Raw genomic sequence first — 21,612 nt, 5'->3', positions numbered from 1 at the left:
CAGCTGGGATAGGATCCAGCTTGCCTGCGACCCTGTAGAAGGATAAAGCGGCTAGAGATAATGAGATGAGATGAGACATTGTCGTTACCAGAATCAGAATCACTTTATTAATCCCCAGATGGAAATTCAAATTTGCTACCAAGCTCCTGAATCAGAGAAGAAGTAAACATGTCTAAAAATAGAAGATAAAATTGTCTGAAAAAAGAATAAATAAAATAAATTTAAATAAGCTCAATAACTTAAGTAAAAGCAAAATGAAGTGATTCTATATGCAATGATTCCTATATACATATATTGCACCTGAGTTAAGGATACAGTATACATGGTAAGACAGTGTACCACAGTTATACAGTGGCATTGTACAGCTTGACTGCAGCAGGTAGGAATGATTTCCTGTGTCTCTCAGTTGTGCAGCGTGGAAGAATCAGCCGTTTACTGAATGCGCTCCTGTGGCTGATCAGCTCCTCATGTAGAGGGTGGGAAGGACAGTCTAAGATTGTTTTTATTTTGGACAGTGTCCTCTTCTCCAACACCACTGTCAGAGAGTCCAGTTCCACGCCTACAACATGGCCGGCCTTCCTGATGATCTTATTGAGTCTGTTAGTGTCCTTCACCTTCAAGCCGCTGCCCCAGAAGACGACAGCGTACAGGATGGTACTGGCCACCACAGACTCATAGAACATCTGCAGCATCATTCAGCAGATGTTGAAGGACCTCAGCCGTCTCAGAAAATAGAGGCGCTATCCATGCTGTAAAATTAATGCTATTATAATGCTGTAATATTAATGCGAAAATAAATGTTGGCAAAAAAATTGCTACTATGTTTGTTGTTGTTGTGAATGAGCGAGTTGCCAAAGGTCCGTAACCAGGGTCCGTATCGTAGGATTATGGACCGCTCGCGAGCCAATCAGAGCGCAGGATTTGATGGAAACCGGACTGCGAAAAAAATAACAGTTATTCCACGAAATCGAGTCATACATGAGCTGATAGCCAATGAGGTGTGTAGCACTGAGTTGGCTATAAGCCATGTACAATGAGATTGAGTGGAATAACTGTTTTATTCTATCCACATTCACTGGATATTGAGAAACAGAGCATTTTTATTTTCATTTTTTGCAAATACAATAAATAAAAACGTTGTACAAAATGTCCGACAAAATCATTTCTGCTTAGAATGTAAACAAGCCGGCAATTTGTGAAAAATGCGATGATAATAATAATTATTGAAAAATAAAAAAGATATGTTCTTACCATCAAATACTTTCATTCCATATTTTGTTGCTTTTTTGTATTTTGGGGGGTTTTGTTTTCAATTAGAGTTTTTATTTCGTCTTCGGTTGGTTCAGCAACCCGCGCCGCCATTTTTCTCTTCTATTTCTTCTTTAGGGTTTTTTGGCAGTTGGCAAACCAACTTCAAGGTGCATTACCACCACCAACTGGGCTGGAGTGTGGAACAGGCGATACTGGAGGAAAAAAAAGCTATATTCTTTTCGCTATTTCTGTTTCTTTTAAATACTTGATAAAGTGATATATCTGACTTGATGCACTCTGCCATTTTGTTTTTCTGTATTCACGGTATATGAGCTGATATCCTAGTAGTATTTGTGCAATTGCTCATATCCAGTGACTGTGCATAGAAGAATTCTAATTATAAAATCAAATTGTTCATGTAAAAAACTTGTAATGCTCAAACAATAGTGTTTATTAAGCTAAACATCTGTACAGGATATAAACACCAATAAGCAACAGCTGGTGGTTCTTCAGTGAGGTTCTCCTAAAACTGGTGTCCATTAGAGACTTGCGTTTAACAGGCAGATCTCTGTCTCTGTAATATGGGCCTTCCACTGCCTTTATTCACACATCACCCCAAACCAAAGAAAATGAGAAGCATTCCACATGGACTTGGGCCAAACCTGGAATATCATAACATTTTAGACAACAATAAGACTTATGGTATGTTCCAGAAACTAAGAGGATCTTCATCTCTAGGGATTTCTTACCATCCATCAGGGGGAGCTTTTGATGGGTTGGACTAAGACACAGAGCCTGTATTATATTAGAGGAAATAAATCACACTGTGCCTTCATACTGCACTTCCATCAAACTACAAACGCTGTCCTTACCCTGAGTCACAATCAGCTTCCCACTGACATATCATTGTCAAAATTGTGGTAATGCAATAAATGCTGAAATTGTTCAGAACATAGGAAGAGGGTAACTTTCACCAATGACACACCTATAGCTTCAGACCATAGAAGACTGTACTGCCCTCTTTAGGGTAATATGAGCATGTAACCAAAGTATGAGGCACCATCTGTTTTACAGTACAAATTTATCATACGAGTAATTAAATCAAGTATATGGACTACTGTCGTTCATATGATTAGAAATTGAACACACACACACACACACACACACACACACACACACACACACACACACACAAACCTCCCAGCACTCATCAGCAGATCCAGAGTCCACCCTCTCATGGCTACATGTTTCTTTTCATAGCTACTGAATAAATCATAGTAGGTAAAGAATAACTTCCTTTAAGATGAATAAAATTGGAGTTTAAAGGATTAATGGATATACAGTATGTGTCAAGGGACATGTATAGTGCCTTGCAAAAGTATTCATCCCCCTTGGTGTTTGTCCTGTTTTGTTGCATTACAAGCTGGAATTAAAATGGATTTTTGGAAGGTTAGCACCATTTGATTTACACAACATGCCTACCACTTTAAAGGTGCACATTGTTTTTTTTTTTATTGTGACACAAACAATAATTAAGATGAAAAAAAAAAGAAATCTGGAGTGTGCATAAGTATTCGTCCCCTTTCATATGAAACCCCTAAATAAGAGCTGGTCCAACCAATTCACTTCATAAGTCACATAATTAGTTGATTAAGATCCACCTGTGTGCAATCAAAGTGTCACATGATCTGTCACATGACATCTGTATAAATCAACCTGTTCTGGAAGGACCCTGACTCTGCAACAGTACTAAGCAAGCAACATGAAAACCAAGGAGCACTCCAAACAGGTCAGAGACAAAGTTGTGGAGAAGTATAGATCAGGGTTGGGTCATAAAAATATCCCAAAATTTGAATATCCCAGGGAGCACCATTAAATCCATTATAGCAAAATGGAAAGACTATGGCACCACTACAAGCCTGACAAGAGAAGGCCACCCACCAAAACTCACAGACCAGGCAAGGAAGGCATTAATCAGAAATGCAACAAAGACACCAAAGATAACACTGAAGGAGCTGCAAAGATCCACAGTGGAGATGGAAGTATCTGTCCATAGGACCACTTTAAGCTATACACCCCACAGAGTGGGGCTTTATGGAAGAGTGGCCAGAAAAAAAGTCATTGCTTAAAAAAATCACATTTAGAGTTTGCCCAACAGCATGTGGCAGACTCCCCAAACACATGGAAGAAGATTCTCTGGTCAAATGAGACAAAAATTGAACTTTTTGGCCATCATGGGAAATGCCATGTGTGGCGCAAACTCAACACCCTGAGAACACCGTTCCTACAGTGAAGCATGGTGGTGGCAGCATCATGCTGTGGGGATGTTTTTTATCTGCAGGGACAGGAAAGCTGGTCAGGACTGAAGGAAAGCTGGATGGCACTAAATGCAGAGCAATTCTGGAGGAAAACCTGTTTGAGTCAGCCAGAGGTTTGAGACTGGGATGAAGGTTCACAGTCTAGCAGGACACTGACCCTAAACATACTGCTAAAGCTACACTGGAGTGGTTTAAAGGGAAACATTTAAATGTCTTGGAATTGCCTAGTCAAAGTTCAGACCTCAATCCAATTGAGAATCTGTGGCATAACTTGAAGATTGCTGTACACCAACACAACCCATCTAACTTGAAGGAGTTGGAGCAGTTTTGCCTTGAGGAATGGGTAAAAATCCCAGTGGCTACGTAGATGTGCTAAGCTAATAGAGGCATACCCCAAGAGACTTGCAACTGTAATTGCAGCAAAAGGTGGCTCTATAAAGTATTGACTTTGGGGGGTGAATACTTATGCACACTCCAGATTTCTGTTTTTTCATCTTAATTATTGTTTGTGTCACAGTGAAAAAACAATGTGCACCTTTAAAGTGGTATGCATGTTGTGTAAAGAGCAATTCCAGCGTTATGGACGTGACACTTGAACTCAAAATGGCAACAAATGACCCAGTGCATGTTTTATTGTCTCCCAGTATTTAAACAGGTGTTGCATATTTTAAGGCTGTACCATACTGGAGAAGTGATAGAACAAGAACAATTCCCATAGTACATCTAGGGCATGCCAGAAAATGCCAATAAAATATGTGTTATGGATGTGACAGAAAAAGTATCACTTTTCTTGGGTGACTGTACATTTTTATCAAACTCTGTGAAATCGTAAACCTAATGTCGAAATGGAGATATCCATTTGATAGAGGGGTCCAAGGTGAATATTAAAAAATCTTTGTTTAAAATATTTTGTATTTCATGCAGAGTTTCGGAAGGAAAAGTCAGCGTTATGGATGTGACAAAATTCCGTTATGGATGTGACGCGTCTGAAATAGACATGGCATATGTTTAGAAAATCAGCAATTTAACCACCATAACCCTTTGAAAAACTCTCTAAATATCAGCTAAAACTATCAAAGTTCTTAAATAATATTTAGGATGGCTATTGTTTTGCTGTTTTGTGGATTTTAGCATACATTTCTGTGGCTTGTGGCAATAATATAGAATTGTACATGATCAAAGTTGATTTTAGCTTGGGTTTTACATTATAAGAAAGAAAGACTGACAGTGACATATTAGGTTGGTTACAAATTGGTTCAGCTTGTTCACATCTGTAAAATACAGGCCTAGGTGATATCTCTGGGAGTGGTTTTGATGTATTACATGTTGCTTTATTTTTGCATGGTGAGGTTGACATTTACATGGAATTGCCCTAAATCAAATGGTACTAACCCCCCAAAATCCATTTGAATTCCAGCTTGTAATGTGACAAAACAGGACAAACACCAAGGGGGATGAGTACTTTTGTAAGGCACTATAAATACTACCATCAGAAAACAAGGTACCATTTATGCACCAAACCACACCACAATTAAACTGAACCAGTAAAATAACAGACAATCTCACAATGTACAACACAAAGCACTGACCCAGGCTCATTAATCAAACCCTGTCATCATTAACACACACAACATCAAAATAAACAGTGGCTTCTGTGAAGCAGCACAACATCCAAACACACTCACGTGAAAAGGAAGTGATCAATAGCAAAAAAAACATATTGCGATTCCATGATTGGTGCACTATGAGTGCCACTGATAGTACATTTACAAATATATATATCATCTCATTATCTCTAGCCGCTTTATCCTTCTACAGGGTCGCAGGCAAGCTGGAGCCTATCCCAGCTGACTACGGGCGAAAGGCGGGGTACACCCTGGACAAGTCGCCAGGTCATCACAGGGCTGACAGACACAGACAACCATTCACACTCACATTCACACCTACGGTCAATTTAGAGTCACCAGTTAACCTAACCTGCATGTCTTTGGACTGTGGGGGAAACCGGAGCACCCGGAGGAAACCCACGCGGACACGGGGAGAACATGCAAACTCCACACAGAAAGGCCCTCGCCGGCCCCGGGGCTCAAACCCAGGACCTTCTTGCTGTGAGGCGACAGCGCTAACCACTACACCACCGTGCCGCCATATATATATATAATATAAAATTCTATTCACATTCACTGGATATGAGCAATCACTTGCTCTGATTGGCTACTGTACAACTAGGCTATCAGCTCATATACAGTGAGCAGAGAAAAACAAAAATGGTGGCGTGTTGTCAACCAACCAAGGACGAAATAAAAACTCTACTTGAAACCCCAAAAATACAAAAAAAAAGCAACAAAATATGGAATAAAAGGATTTGATAGTAAGAATGTGTCTTTTTTATTTTTCAAGAATTATTATTATAGCATTTTTCACAAATTGCTACTGTCATTTTGCCAGTTTGTTTACATTCTAAGTGGAAATTATTTTGTTGGATGTTTTGTATAAAGTTTTTCTTTACTGAATTTGCAAAAAATAAAAATGCTCTGTTTGTCAAAATCCAGTGAATGTGGATAGAATAACAGAGTTATTCCACTCAATCTCGTCATACATGGCTTATAGCCAATTCGGTGCTACACACCTCATTGGCTATCAGCTCATGTATGACTCGATTTCGTGGAATAACTGTTTCATATACATACATACATACATATATAATCTCATCTCATTATCTCTAGCCGCTTTATCCTGTTCTACAGGGTCGCAGGCAAGCTGGAGCCTAGTGTGTGTGTGTGTGTGTGTGTGTGTGTAGTAAAATAAGGATTAAACATATTTTAAACACAGATAAAATGTCCTTCACAACAACCTACGTGCATCCATTATAGGTTATGAAAAATGTAAAATAGCAAAATTTTAGTCTCACAACATTCACTTACGCCTGGTACCTGAACATTTTCACTAATATGTAATGTTTGGGGGCAGCACGGTGGTGTAATGGTTAGCGCTGTCGCCTCACAGCAAGAAGGTCTGGGTTCGAGCCCCATGGCCGGCGAGGGCCTTTCTGTGTGGCGTTTGCATGTTCTCCCCATGTCCGCGTGGGTTTCCTCCGGGTGCTCCGGTTTCCCCCACAGTCCAAAGACATGCAGGTTAGGTTAACTGCTGACTCTAAATTGACCGTAGGTGTGAATGTGAGTGTGAATGGTTGTCTGTGTCTATGTGTCAGCCCTGTGATGATCTGGCGACTTGTCCAGGGTGTACCCCGCCTTTCGCCCGTAGTCAGCTGGGATAGGCTCCAGCTTGCCTGCGACCCTGTAGAACAGGATAAAGCAGCTAGAGATAATGAGATGAGATGAGATGAGATGAGATGTAATGTTTGGAATATTCCACCAGTCAAACAGGAATTTGCATCCTACAAATTTCATGAAGCTCATGGGAAGAAGAACATTTTCTTTTTCTTTATTTCTTATGTTGTGATATTGCCTGATGAGGTCACTTTTACCCCTTTTCAACCAACAGGGAATGGGTTCCGTTCTTGTTTGCACACCAAATTTTGAACTGTTCAGAGCATTTCGACCAAAAATAAATTGTTTCAAACCCGAAAAGTTGGCTCCCAGCTAGAACTGAAAGATAGCTGGTTTTTCCAGCACAAACCATGACGACATCAGTGAGCGTGTCATTAGTTTGGAGAGGAAGTTGAGTGCAGCAATGGAAAAGGATACATCTTCAGAAAAAAAATGGACTTAAAACAAATCTCTGAAATAACAACAAAAGCTCGCAGGTAATCAATGCGCTCTCCCATCTTACTACTACTGTTTACTGTCTGTGTGCATTGTGCAACACCCTCTGTTCATGACACATCCTTGACTACAAAGTTTCCACTCCAATCTGATGACAACGTGGGCTGGATTGCTAACTGGCACCAAGGTTCAAAGGATCCTGAATGCAACCGGTTCAAGAACCCCTTCCCTGTTCCTTGAAAAGGGGTATTTGAAAGCATAACCCTATACCTAATTAAGTATAGATTGAAAGTAAATTATTAATAAAAACACAAGTAATTAATTAGAAAGTCACTCAATATCCTCATGTTATTAGCATAGACTCAAAGTAATGACATTTTGCATATTTTCTAATTCTATGCTAAAAAATTCAACCTTATTCATTCTTTCACAGCAAAATGGCTCCATTGCCAGCAAAGAAATGAGACCTTGTACAAATGAGAGACTGTTTCATCAGTATTGAAATACATTTTTTTTCTTAGATCCAATGTTGAATATAATGTATTAAAAAAAAAACCACACACACACAAGCGATAAAAGACACTGAATCATGGACAGTGAATCATATTTCCCAATATGTGTCTACAAATCATGTGGGTCACGCAGCGAGTGAGCACTAACTTCTGCTTCTTCTCTTTTGAACCACACAATATGCACACAGCGCTTCTATGTATACAAAGAGTTCAGTCAGTCTGGACTGAAAGGGAATATTCTAATTATTGTTATTGTTTTTTTTTTTCAAATGAACATTTGTTCTGCAAATCAAAACACAGATTGCCTTAACACGTCCTTTTGCCAATAAGTTCTACTGCACGCAGAGATACTTGGCAAACAGTAGGCATACAGTGAAATAAACAAAGCAACTGTTACATCACTATTTCTGAAAAATAAAAACAGAAAAATATTTGTATGCTTAAGACTCAAGGAGGAAATGAAAAGCTCTGGCACAGCTAAACATAAATGCTGCTTTTGACATCTAGCTCTGACTCATGGACACAGCTCTGAATAAATAATGTGGCCTGAGTTTCGTGCAAGATGACTATTGATTGCTAATTTGGTGAATCCTTATTGAATAAAGTACTGGGACCATAATTTTGACCAAAAACTTTGACCTAACAATTAAGGCACTCATTCTTTAAAGGTCCCATGGCATGGTGGTTTGTTGATGCTTTAAACGGGCTCGTGGAGGTTTCCGGATGTTATATCCGCAGCCTTTCTCGAAATGAACCCTCGGCACGTAGATATAGCCTCCTGGGAGAAAGCCCCATTTCAGCGCTTTTCCCAGTGCGTCGTTTTGCTAATGAGATGCAGGAGGCGGGGAAGGGTAGAGGGTGGGGGCGGGTCTTATCATTAATATTCATGACATGTAAACGTGTTACCTCTGATTGGCTAACAGCACTGTGACGCTACCTCCAGTGGGTCAGAACAAGCGGATGTGGGTGTCTTACTATTGGCGAGAGAGAAGGAACAAACCGCGAAGGGAAAAATACCGCGCGCTGACGTCATTAAGGTGCGACGCGAGGAAATAAAATAAATTCAACAAATGTTTGGGTTTTTACTGAACAAACAAACAAATAAAATGAACGAGTGACTTAAAAAAAAGAATGTGGGTGTCTTTGTAAAAACTGTTTTGATTGGCTATTATAACAGAGCATGCTGCATGCTTTTTGGTTTTGTAGCGCAGAGTACCTGGCTAACTGCAGGAAGCGGTTAGCTGCACAGCTAATGTAGCCATTGCAAGGCTAACGTGGCACCGATTTTAAAACACGGCAAAACGACCAGTTATACACTTACTTGTTCGGTGTTTGAGGCTGATGCGGCAGGGATGCTTGGCACAGACCCAGGCTTCAGTGACAGTTGATGTGCAAAACCTGCCCTGTACTGTCCCAAGTTGTGGAAACATTCATCAGTAAAATGCTTCCGACAAACATACACCGTCTTAGGTAGATTTTGTAGTAAATAAATTGAAGTAAATAAAATTAAGCCACTGCATCTTCAGGGGCTCTCCCGTCGGCAGTAAAAACAGACTCTTTTCTGTGTTGTCACATCCATGTACAGCGCAATTTCCATGTTTCGCTCACTTAGGTGGTGCCATGTTGTTGTGTCCTCTATGGTCTACTCACTACAACTGGGCGGGCAATCCATATGGTGGGTGGGAATCCAGAGGGGGGGCGTGGGGATCATCTCCCTTGCTGACGTCGGCAAGGGAAGAGCTTCTCAACGCGCCATTTTGACGCGCCATTCTCAAATATTGGGCATAGTTTGGTTTACACATTATGAAATTTCTAGCCACTGGGGTGACTTAAGAAGGTCAGAGGAACTCATTTTAACGTTAAAAAACCTCAGAAAGTGAAAATTTCATGCCATGGGACCTTTAAACTATGATTTTTTGGTAGGACTTAATCTGATCAGCTGTAACATTAAACCACATGCCTAATCCTGTATAGGTCCCTGTTGTACCACCAAAACAGCTCTGACATGTCGAGGCTGAACTCCACAAGACCTCTGAAGATGTGCTGTGATATCTGGTGCCAAGATGTTCACTATAAGATGTGAGATGGGGCCTCCATGGATTGGACTGCTAGAACAGATTGAGATCTGGGGAATTCCCAAAGTCAACACCTTGAACTCTTTATTATGTTCCTCAAACCATGCCTGAACAATTTTTGCAGTGTGCCAGGTTGCATTATCTTGCTGAAAGAGGCCACTACCATTAGGGAATGCTGTTGCCATGCAGGGGGATACGTCTCATCTCATCTCATCTCATCTCATTATCTCTAGCCGCTTTATCCTTCTACAGGGTCGCAGGCAAGCTGGAGCCTATCCCAGCTGACTATGGGCGAAAGGCGGGGTACACCCTGGACAAGTCGCCAGGTCATCACAGGGCTGACACATAGACACAGACAACCATTCACACTCACATTCACACCTACGGTCAATTTAGAGTCACCAGTTAACCTAACCTGCATGTCTTTGGACTGTGGGGGAAACCGGAGCACCCGGAGGAAACCCACGCGGACACGGGGAGAACATGCAAACTCCACACAGAAAGGCCCTCGCTGGCCCCAGGACCTTCTTGCTGTGAGGCGACAGCGCTAACCACTACACCACCGTGCCGCCACAGGGGGATACGTGATCTGTAATAATGTTTTGGTAGGTGGTACGTGTCAATGAATGCCAGGACCCAAGGTTTCCCAGCAGAACATTGCCCAGAGTATCACACTGCCCCTGCGCCTTTCCCAGGGAAGTGACACACAAGTTGTATACATTATGTTAAAGAAAACATGATTTATCAGACCAGGCCATCTTCTCCCATTGCTCCATGGTCCAGTTCTGATGCTCACATCCCCATTGTAGGTGCTTTTGGAGATGGACAGGGGTCAGCATGGGTGCTCTGACCAGTCTACTGCTACACAGCCCCATACACAGCAAGCTGTAATGCTCTGTATGTTCTGTTACCTTTCTATCATTGATTTTTTCAGCAATTTGTGCTACAGTAGATCTTCTGTTTGATCAGACCAGGCGGGCTAGCCTTCCATTCCTACATCAATGATTGGGTGCCCATGACCCTGTTGCTGGTTCACCAGTTGTCCTTCCTTGGACCACTTTTGGTAGGTACTGACCACTGCATACCAGGAACACCCCACAAGACGTGCTATTTTGGAGATGCTCAAACCCAGTCATCTAACCATCACAATTTGGCCCTTGTCAAAGTCGCTCAGATCCTTACACTTGCCCATTTTTCCTGTTTCCAGCACATCAACTTCGAGAACTAATTATTCACTTGCAGTCCAATATATCCCACAACTTGACAGGTGCCACTGTAACAAGATAATCACTTCACCTCTCAGTGGTTTTAATGTTATGGTGCATCTGTAGTGAATGGTACAAAGGACTTCCTTTTCAGTGTAAGCCCAACACAAGACCAAATATGTCAGTCATTGAATTTCCTTTCAATGTAATTACAACATCACTTTAAAGACAAATACTATATAGGACCTGTTTGTAATATTCATAAAGTAACTAGAACATCCTTCTATCATTCTACAGATGTCTACTAATTGTTTGCTAGATGTTCAGTCAGCCCCCCACTCACTCGTTCACTCGGGTTTGCTGATGGTGGAGTGACTGGCTGCTTTATGTCCCGGGGCTTCCTCATGTCTGTGTTACCTTCTAGCTCTCCCCCTTTAATTATGCTGTCATAGTTAGTTTTGCCGGAGTCCCTGCTTGCACTCAGTGCAAAATATATACTGTTCTTACTCATTAGGTGACACTGGGCACACCTAACAACCTGTGTTTCTGTGTCCCCCCCCGGTCTGTCCCTCTGAGTTACATGTCGATCCTGAGACCAAGCTGCTGACCTCTTCTGCTCCTCAGACCTGCCTGATCCATCCTGATGCCCTACGTCTGGCTGGAGTCTCATCACGTCCCGCCTGTGGAGGACGGCCCCATATGGACAGTTGAAAGTTGCACTTGGAAGTTGGTTCTGGACACTTACAGTAATACTACAGTTGACTTTCTAACTTTAGGACTGCAGTTGTCATGAAGAGTTTATAACTTCAACAAAAAAAAAAAATATATATATATATATATATATATATATATATATATATATATATATATATATATATATATATAACTATAATGAATTTCCTGATTTCACAGTTATACTTTATGACTATATAGGACACTTTTACAGAAGCGCGTTATTTATAATCACATTGTCTGTTATCACCCAAATGAGGATGGGTTCCCTTTTGAGTCTGGTTCCTCTTGAGGTTTCTTCCTCATGTCATCTGAGGGAGTTTTTCCCTTGCCACCGTTGTCACAGGCTTGCTCATTGGGGATAAATGACGGATAAAATTAGCTTATGTTTAAAGTCTTTATTTTCTGCAAAGCTGCTTGTCTGTGGTTAAAAGTGCTATAAAAATAAACTTGATTTGACTTGACTTGACATGTAAGGGTAGTTTGTGTTAGTATACACGTATCTATCCATCCATCCATTATCTGTAGCCTCTTATTCTGTTCTACAGGGTCACAGGCAAGCTGGAGCCTATCCCAGCTGAATATGGGCGAGAGGCGGGGTACACCCTGGACTAGTCGCCAGGTTATTGCAGGGCTGAAGTATGCATATATTCTATGGAAAACATAATTGGTGAGTTAACTCGTGAATTTACCAGACACAGATTTTTAAATGGGAAATCATCATAATCTTAACTTCATTCGATGTTCTTGGCACATCTTTACTGTGGTCAAACCATGAAGACATCGTTGTTGGAAAAGGAGCTCTGGATTAGGAGATGAGCGCTGGTGCTGAGTAAGCAATCCTATCTCCAGGCATTATCTGTGACTCAAATAATTCAACTCATCATCATCAACCCCACTGTCATAGAGGATAACACTATAATACCCTGGGAATATATTTATTTTTTCATTTATTCCAATTCGCATGTGGAATGAGTCCGTTTGGTCAAAATATGTTGGGTATGGGCTTTATATGTCCAATTTGAATAAGACACAAATTTATGTCTAATTTGAATATTCTAACATTGAATATATTCTTACACCGAAAAGGAAGTCCTTTGTACCATTTACTACAGATGAGCCATAACATTAAAATCACTGAGAGGTGAAGTGATTATCTTGTTACAGTGGCACCTGTCAAGTTGTGGGATAGCTCGGGCTGCAAGTGAACAATTAGTTCTCAAAGTTGATGTGCTGGAAACAGGAAAAATGGGCAAGCGTAAGGATCTGAGCGACTTTGACAAAGGCCAAATTGTGGTGGCTAGATGACTGGGTCTGAGCATCTCCAAAATGGCACATCTTGTGGGGTGTTCCTGATATGCAGTGTCTGATATTTGTAAGCAGATAAATGAGCTGAGACTGAGTTTTTTTAGGCTTTGCAAAAAGAAGAGAAACTTCTACTGCATCCAGGGGTGAAATCAGTGTGCTAAATATCTTCCTGTGCAATGAATAAAGTCATATCGATTTTGTCTAAAGAGTTTACAAACAGGCGGCACGGTGGCGTAGTGGTTAGCGCTGTCGCCTCACAGCAAGAAGGTCCGGGTTCGAGCCCCGTGGCCGGCGAGGGCCTTTCTGTGTGGAGTTTGCATGTGGAGTGTCCGTGTGGGTTTGCTCCGGTTTCTCCCACAGTCCAAAGACATGCAGGTTAGGTTAACTGGTGACTCTAAATTGACCGTAGGTGTGAATGTGAATGGTTGTCTGTGTCTATGTGTCAGCCCTGTGATGACCTGGCGACTTGTCCAGGGTGTACCCCGCCTTTCGCCCGTAGTCAGCTGGGATAGACTCCAGCTTGCCTGCGACCCTGTAGAAGGATAAAGCGGCTAGAGATAATGAGATGAGTTTACAAACAATTTAGGTGTTGGCTATAAAGCCTATTTTTAATTTTGCAGAAAAGATGATCTCATCTCCGTTCAGTCTTTAGGACTGAAACACAGGTGAATTGTCGATCTACTTGGTATAAGAAATATAAAACACATGCAAGGAGTTAATATTCTTTCTTCCGTTCCCCCACCACAATTAAACCAAATCTTAATTGTTTTCAGTTTTCTTCTCTTTCATTATATCAGCACTCTCTTCCTCTAAACATCCCTAGATCCCAGAGAGGAAATGCTCTGGGAGGAAATGCTATTTACCAAAAACATGTACAGGGATGCTATGATTCTCTAAACAGGACATTCCCCACCCTTGTTTGTGGAATTTTTGCTGCTTCTTTTTTCTGATTTCCATTCATATGTGACGGCCCACAGTTCTCATAACAACACCGTCAAAAAAAAAAAAAAAACCTTGCTTTGATTCTCTGTTTCTTCCTCCTGCTGTGATTTAGGCCTATCTGCCCAAACATCAACTGTCTAGACAATTCAGTTTAAAGGAGTTGCTGGGTGCTGAATATATGCCGATTTCTGATTCTGTTTGATTTATGTTGACTTCTCTTACTCTCTGCTTCCTTCGTAAAAATTGTTTCACGTCTGAACTTTTACAAATATCGCATCCCCTAAGCTTTTAATATAAAATAAGTACGAATCCTATCACTCAATATTTTGATGATTTGGAAAAGTTTAGAGTCGAAAAGAACAGTTGAGAACATTGAGTTTTGTACCATTTGCATGTGATCCAAACAGCTGGGAATCCTCTCTTAACCCACATGGCAATTTAAGGCATACTAATTTTGAGATAATGGAAAATATTTCAGCAGTCTTAACTTCCCTCTCATAATACCCCCATATAATGGACGAGATCTAAGTTGATTCTCTGATTAAAGTTAGGCAGCAGCAGCCTCAGATCTGATCATTCACATTCTTTAAAAGGGCCTTTAACAGAAGAGCAGGACCTGAGAAAAACACACAAATCCCCTCTTACTCAGCGTTTGTATTAGTTCTAATTAAAATCATAGTTAAAGCCGTATCAGACAGTAAGCTGAAATGCTTTAATGTTCACAAAACTCCAAATAAGTCTGACATGCATGTTGGCCTAGTGAAGGGCAAAGAGGAAAAATTAGCATCATAAACCTTCTGACATTTTAACATTCATTTACTGTATGTTGATGAAATTGGCCTTGTTTTAGGGTTGTGAGATGAGACTCTTGCCCTTGTGGGAGTTCAGAGGGAGAACATAGCCTTAATGAAGTTTCTTATACAACAGAATTGCTGAAATCTTGAATCTGATTAGTCAGAAGGTATTTTCTACAAGAACCGCTCTGACAGTCGTGTCAGCTGTAAGAGAACTCATATTAAACAGGGGTGTGGTGTGGTGGTTAGCACTGTTACCTCACAGCAAGAAGGTCCTGGGTTCGAGCCCCGTGGCCGGCGAGGGCCTTTCTGTGTGGAGTTTGCATGTTCTCCCCGTGTCTGCGTGGGTTTCCTCCGGGTGCTCCGGTTTCCCCCAAAGACATGCAGGTTAGGTTAACTGGTGACTCTAAATTGACCATAGGTGTGAATGTGAGTGTGAATGGTTGTTTGTCTCTATGTGTCAGCCCTGTGATGACCTGGCGACTTGTCCAGGGTGTACCCCACCTCTTGCCCATAGTCAAGTCAAGTTTATTTGTATAGCGCTTTTAACAATAAACATTGTTGCAAAGCAGCTTTACACAATTTGAACGACTAAAACATGAGCTAATTTTATCCCTAATCTATCCCCAATGAGCAAGCCTGTGGCGACGGTGGCAAGGAAAAACGCCCTCAGACGACATGAGGAAGAAACCTCGAGAGGAACCAGACTCAAAAGGGAACCCATCCTCATTTGGGCAACAACAGACAGCATGACTATAACATCTCATCTCATTATCTCTAGCCGCTTTATCCTTCTACAGGGTCGCAGGCAAGCTGGAGCCTATCCCAGCTGACTATGGGCGAAAGGCGGGGTACACCCTGGACAAGTCGCCAGGTCATCACAGGGCTGACACATAGACACAGACAACCATTCACACTCACACCTACGGTCAATTTAGAGTCACCAGTTAACCTAACCTGCATGTCTTTGGACTGTGGGGGAAACCGGAGCACCCGGAGGAAACCCACGCGGACACGGGGAGAACATGCAAACTCCACACAGAAAGGCCCTCGCCGGCCACGGGGCTCGAACCCAGGACCTTCTTGCTGTGAGGCGACAGCGCTAACCACTACACCACCGTGCCACCGACTATAACATTAACAGTTTTAATATGAAGTCAGTTTTGTTGATGTTATAACTCTTCATTGATGGAAACAGCTGGGATAGGTTCCAGCTTGCCTGCGACCCTGTAGAACAGGATAAATGGCTACAGATAATGGATGGATGTTCACAAATAACTCAAAAAATGCACAGGCAATTTAGTGATATCACAACAGTTGTGGTCTTGACCCATCTTGAAATAAAATCCTGCATACTCTATGTCTGAGAGCGAGATAAAACTGAGCAAAAACGTAGTTGATTCTGAGGCGAGACTGAAACCTTCAAAGTGGGCTTGAGATCAAGATTAATCTCAAGTACTACAACACTAGTTGAGGCATGCAGTTATAGGAAAATAATCAACTTCAGGGTGGTGATACCTCACACCACGACACAATTGAATACTTTCCTATAACAGTGCATTGCAAACAGTGTTATTCCTTTCACACAATTTAATAGTTGTCATTTTTAAAATTCACTTAATAAATATAAAACAGAACATAGTACATTTGCTTGTTTTAATTAGAAACACATTTCCACTATGCTGTCATGTAAATAAGGGTGAAAAACATTACCTTATACTTTAATCTAAGCCTTTAACCTGCAAACCCAGGAAAGTTCTTAAACTCCCACAAATAACGACTCACAGACAGACAGATCCTTTACTTTACAGCTTTTCACCAGAAGGACCTTACCTTGTGAAAACCTTGTTTCTGGAACGTTTTCAGCAGGATTTTTTTTTTGCATGTGAATAGATTTATGTTCAACACATGTTGTCTGATTTTCACCAGTTCAATTTCCCAGATGTAATCCTGCTATAGCTGTACAGTGACAGTGCCATAAAGTATTCGGTGAAAAGAAAAAGAATCCAGCACATTTCCACCCACACCTCTATACTTTGCATTAATCATGTAATAAATTTAAGGGATATCCCTTATATAATATGGATATGAGTGTTTTACTGGGAAATACACCACTCATATTTTTCATACGAGCTCCATCCAGGACATGGAGAACCAAAACAGTGACATAAATCTCTATTTGTCACTTGTGAGGAAATCAATGAATTGTTTTGATAAATTTTGGTACTTTTTGTTTGTGAATATGTCGATAGAATAAAAAGAACATCACACATTGGCTTGAAGATATGAAGTTTGCCGTCTCGCGTTGAAAATATTTTCACTCGTTCAATTCGCGCACTCGGAATATGTTCACCACTCGAATATAAACTTCATATCTTTGTGTAACCATGTAATACCTCCCTCCATATATAAACATCTTTAGTAGAATAAAAAGTTTTTTTAGGTATTCTGAAATTGACACAGGATGGTGTAGTGGTTAGCACTGTCACCTCACATCACAGCAAGAAGGTTCTGGGGCCTTTCTGTGTGGAGTTTGCATGTTCTCCCTGTGTCTGCGTGGGTTTCCTCCGGGTGCTCCGGTTTCCCCCACAGTCCAAAGACATGCAGGTTAGGCTAATTGGTGGCTCTAAATTGACCGTAGGTGTGAATGTGAGCGTGAATGGTTGTTTGTCTCTATGTGTCAGCCCTGCGATGACCTGGTGACTTGTCCAGGGTGTACCCCGCCTCTCGCCCATAGTCAGCTGGGATAGGCTCCAGCTTGCCCACGACCCTGCACAGGATAAGCGATTATGGATAATGGATGGATGAAATTGACACAGGGGTCAAAAGTATACATGGGGGGGGGGCATCAAAAATTTACATAGTATGCCCACTTAGATTATTAATTCAGTATAGCTGAAAGTTTCATAATGTCTTAACTTGCCAAGGCCTCTTCCTGTTAGTGATCATGATTGACTACAGCTTGTTGCTTCTCTGTGCCAACATAAAAAGGATTTGTTTGACTGGATTGGATTGGATTGACCAACACACAGTACAATACAGTACACAGTCCAAGGAGCCCCGTGCAGATCTGAGAAATAGGAACATAGATTCACACAGCTCAGGAATGTCTCTCAGAGCCATTTCTAAACATCTGCAGATTCCAAGATCATCAGTTCAAACAACTGTACATGAGTTCATTTATTGGGAGGTGTAGCCACTTTGCTGGAAGAAGACCCAAACGCTCAACCTCAACTGAGAGGAAATTGGTTTGGATGTAAGGAACAACCCAGGAACTACCAAGACACAAGTCTGCCATGAACTGGAAGCTACTGGATCACCACAATTACTGTCTACAGTCAAGCGAGTTTTATATCGCCATGGACTGAGAGGCTTCTGTCCAAGAAAGAAGCACCTGCTCCAAAATCAGCACCTTCAAGCTCACTTAAAGTTTGGAGCTGACCACAAAGACAAGGAAAAGGCCTTCTGGAGGAAGTTTTATGGTCATATGAGACAAAGATTGAGTCGTTTAGCCACAATGACCAGAGGTACAAAGGAGCACTGTACAACTATTAAAACAGCCCTGCAGCTGTTTTGCTGTCAGTGGAACTGGTGGACTGCACAAACTGGATGGAATAATGAATAACCTCAGAATTCTTCAGCATAACCTTAAACCATCAGAAACTTGGATACAGTTGGGTGTTCCAACAAGACAGTGGCCCTAAATACACCTCAAAGCTGGTTGTGGAATGAATAAAGCAGGCTAACACCAAGCTTAGAACAAGTTCTGACCTCAACCCAATCAGAAATATATATGGACTATGCTTAAACGTTGGGTCTGCACCAGAAAACACACCAATTCATTTGAACTCTACAAATTCTGTTCATGGCTACCAAAAGTGTCTGGTCAAGGTAAAACTTTCTAAGGGACATGTATGTATAATTTTGACCCTGTGTAGATTTATATCCCCTTCGGACACAAGGAAAAATGCTATGAAACTTCATGTGTGTAATTGTACACATTATGTCCAAAGGGGTTATATTAAATAATTTAATATTATTTAATAATATTATCAATTCATCCATTATCTGTAGCCGCTTATCCTGTTCTACAGGGTCGCAGCCAAGTTGGAGCCTATCCCAACTGACTATGGGTGAGAGGCAGGGTACACCCTGGACAAGTCGCCAGGTCATCACAGGGCTGACACATAGACACAGACAACCATTCACACCTACGGTCAATTTAGAGTCACCAGTTAACCTAACCTGCATGTCTTTGGACTGTGGGGGAAACCGGAGCACCCGGAGGAAACCCACATGGACACGGGGAGAACATGCAAACTCCGCACAGAAAGGCTGGATTCGAACCCAGAACCTTCTTGCTGTGAGGCAACAGTGCTAACCACTACACCACCGTGCCACCTATTATTATCTCATCTCATTATCTCTAGCCGCTTTATCCTTCTACAGGGTCGCAGGCAAGCTGGAGCCTATCCCAGCTGACTACGGGCAAAAGGCGGGGTACACCCTGGACAAGTCGCCAGGTCATCACAGGGCTGACACATAGACACAGACAACCATTCACACTCACATTCACACCTACGGTCAATTTAGAGTCACCAGTTAACCTAACCTGCATGTCTTTGGACTGTGGGGGAAACCGGAGCACCCGGAGGAAACCCACGCGGACACGGGGAGAACATGCAAACTCCGCACAGAAAGGCCCTCGCCGGCCCCGGGGCTCGAACCCAGGACCTTCTTGCTGTGAGGCGACAGCGCTAACCACTACACCACCGTGCCGCCCCCTATTATTATTAATAAAGATGTGTGTTGTACAATCATTCTGCCATGACATTCAGGTCCTTGATGGCATTCTTGTCTGTGTATGTAAACATCTGACTGCAACTGTGTGATTTAAATAGTGAGTTGTGCACTGTGTCCTTGCCACAGAGACTTCAATCTCTCCTTATGTGATTTGTACCCATTCAGGAGATTTTGTTTCTTAACATAAACTGTTTGTGCTCAATTTGAAGTTCAGAGGAAGCCGACGGTTCCTGAATTCTTGAGGACATAACAGCATGATGAGAAAAATGGACACAAATAGCACAGACTTTACACCTGGCAATGCAAAATGCTGTCTTGGTATACAGCAGCCACAAATAAAGCTAATGGCAGTGAATAAGAGGACAGTCTTACTTTCCCCTGTGACAGACATGTGGTCTTAATTATGTTGTATTTCATCCAACATGTTGAGCAATACCCTCCTGAACCAGATGTTTGAACAACGTCTACTTCTCACAATCACAGTGAGAAGTAAAGTTCCGCTGAATTGTTTATTGCTCTAGTTTTATTTCTATCTCAGGAGTGTGAGAGGCATCCGAGTTATTTTTTTAAACCACTGGTGTGGACTATAGGTGATTGTATAAGTGATGCATATATAATGGGACTGGAATACATTAGGCTACAAGCCAGGACTTTGCATACAGATGTTGAACATTTTACAGCTGTATTCTTGTAATTTTCTCATTAAACCCTTTTTTTTTAAAAAATCTAATAACCTTACAAAACATAGAATCGGTGACTCATATTAATTCCATCTTTTAACTGTAGGTAAATTCATGATTCAGTAACATTCACCAGTGATTATAAAGTCCACTTTTTATTGTCAGTACCTAAAACCATAAAGGTTTTGAAGTTGAAGTTGGGTCCTAGAAACCACATGTTTTATAGCGTACTTGTGAATGACTCAGTTAGAGGTAAAAGGTTAGCTTATCTCTGATTTATAAACTATATTCACTCTGTTAGTGCTGACGTTAAAGACTCAAGAGTTGATCACGAACGGCTACTACAGTACATAATGATTCATGTGCTGCCGTTACAAACTCAAAGAAGTTGCAGTCATTCAACACACGTCACAGTTTCTTAACAAGTGCTCATATAACACTAAATTATATGTATAATTAATGATCAAATATGAAACATGAAGCTGTTTTTAATCACAGTATATTAGGTATAAAACCAAGTCTTACCCAGACAAGACTGATAAAGATACAATAAAGACTAATAAAGTCTGACTGTTCTGAGTAATGAAATGACGTTAACCCAAGGTGTCGTGCATCATAACTCACCACATAATAAAACTGCAGTTCCTGACGCACAGGCTCCTCAGGTTGCATCACCACTGTTGATGAGACTCCATGAGATCCCCAAAATAAAATCATATCACCTCAGCAGCTAAGACTGCCATTTAGCATTTAAGCCACAGGATGAAGATCCAATTTCTTGCTTCTGTCCCCACCTGGAAGGGTCAAACTCAGACATCCAGTGTGAGAAAGGACCCCATGACCACAGACATGCCTGATCTAGGGACTATCGAAGACTAGGAGTCCATCAGAACATCCTCCATGTGGCTGTGTATCTGTAAAGTGAGAGCAGGCTTTCCTCTACAGGGTGCTCTCTGCACGTGAGTGCGAGTGTGTGTGCTCCACTATGATAAAATATGGGCCTCTAACGTGCAGCAGTGCACTGTGCTTGTCAGAAACAGGAAACACTCAACTGATGGCACAGGGCTCAGCTTGCTCTGAAGCACAAGTCCTCAGCACATGGACCAACCAGGGGTTCTCTCTCCATTCCCTCCCCTTTCCAAAGCACAACATCGACAGCTCTAAGGTTACAAAGGAAGCTGAAAACACAGATTTGAGTGCTAGTGACTTTGGAATAACTTCTTAATGCCATTTTGTATTTGTTTCATTGACCTTATCTGTGCAGTCT

At 41.5% G+C, this 21,612-nt stretch overlaps 1 protein-coding gene across 1 annotated transcript in view; it reads right to left on the bottom strand.

Annotated features, from left to right (window-relative positions):
• arhgap36 (Rho GTPase activating protein 36) overlaps window positions 1-21,411 on the bottom strand; it is a 104,769-nt gene extending 83,358 nt beyond the window's left edge. Inside the window, exon 1 of the mRNA XM_060923265.1 lies at window positions 20,970-21,411. Within this exon, the coding sequence (XP_060779248.1) occupies window positions 20,970-21,062 (93 nt within the window). The 5' untranslated portion in view covers window positions 21,063-21,411. The remainder of the gene's footprint in view (window positions 1-20,969) is intronic.
• Between the last annotated feature and the right edge of the window lie 201 nt (window positions 21,412-21,612).

Source organism: Neoarius graeffei, chromosome 1 (genome assembly GCF_027579695.1).
Source record: "Neoarius graeffei isolate fNeoGra1 chromosome 1, fNeoGra1.pri, whole genome shotgun sequence".
NCBI classification, from domain to species: Eukaryota; Metazoa; Chordata; class Actinopteri; order Siluriformes; family Ariidae; genus Neoarius; species Neoarius graeffei.
The sequence above is the reverse complement of the archived record's forward strand: the minus strand, read 5'-3'. Positions and strand labels throughout refer to the sequence as shown.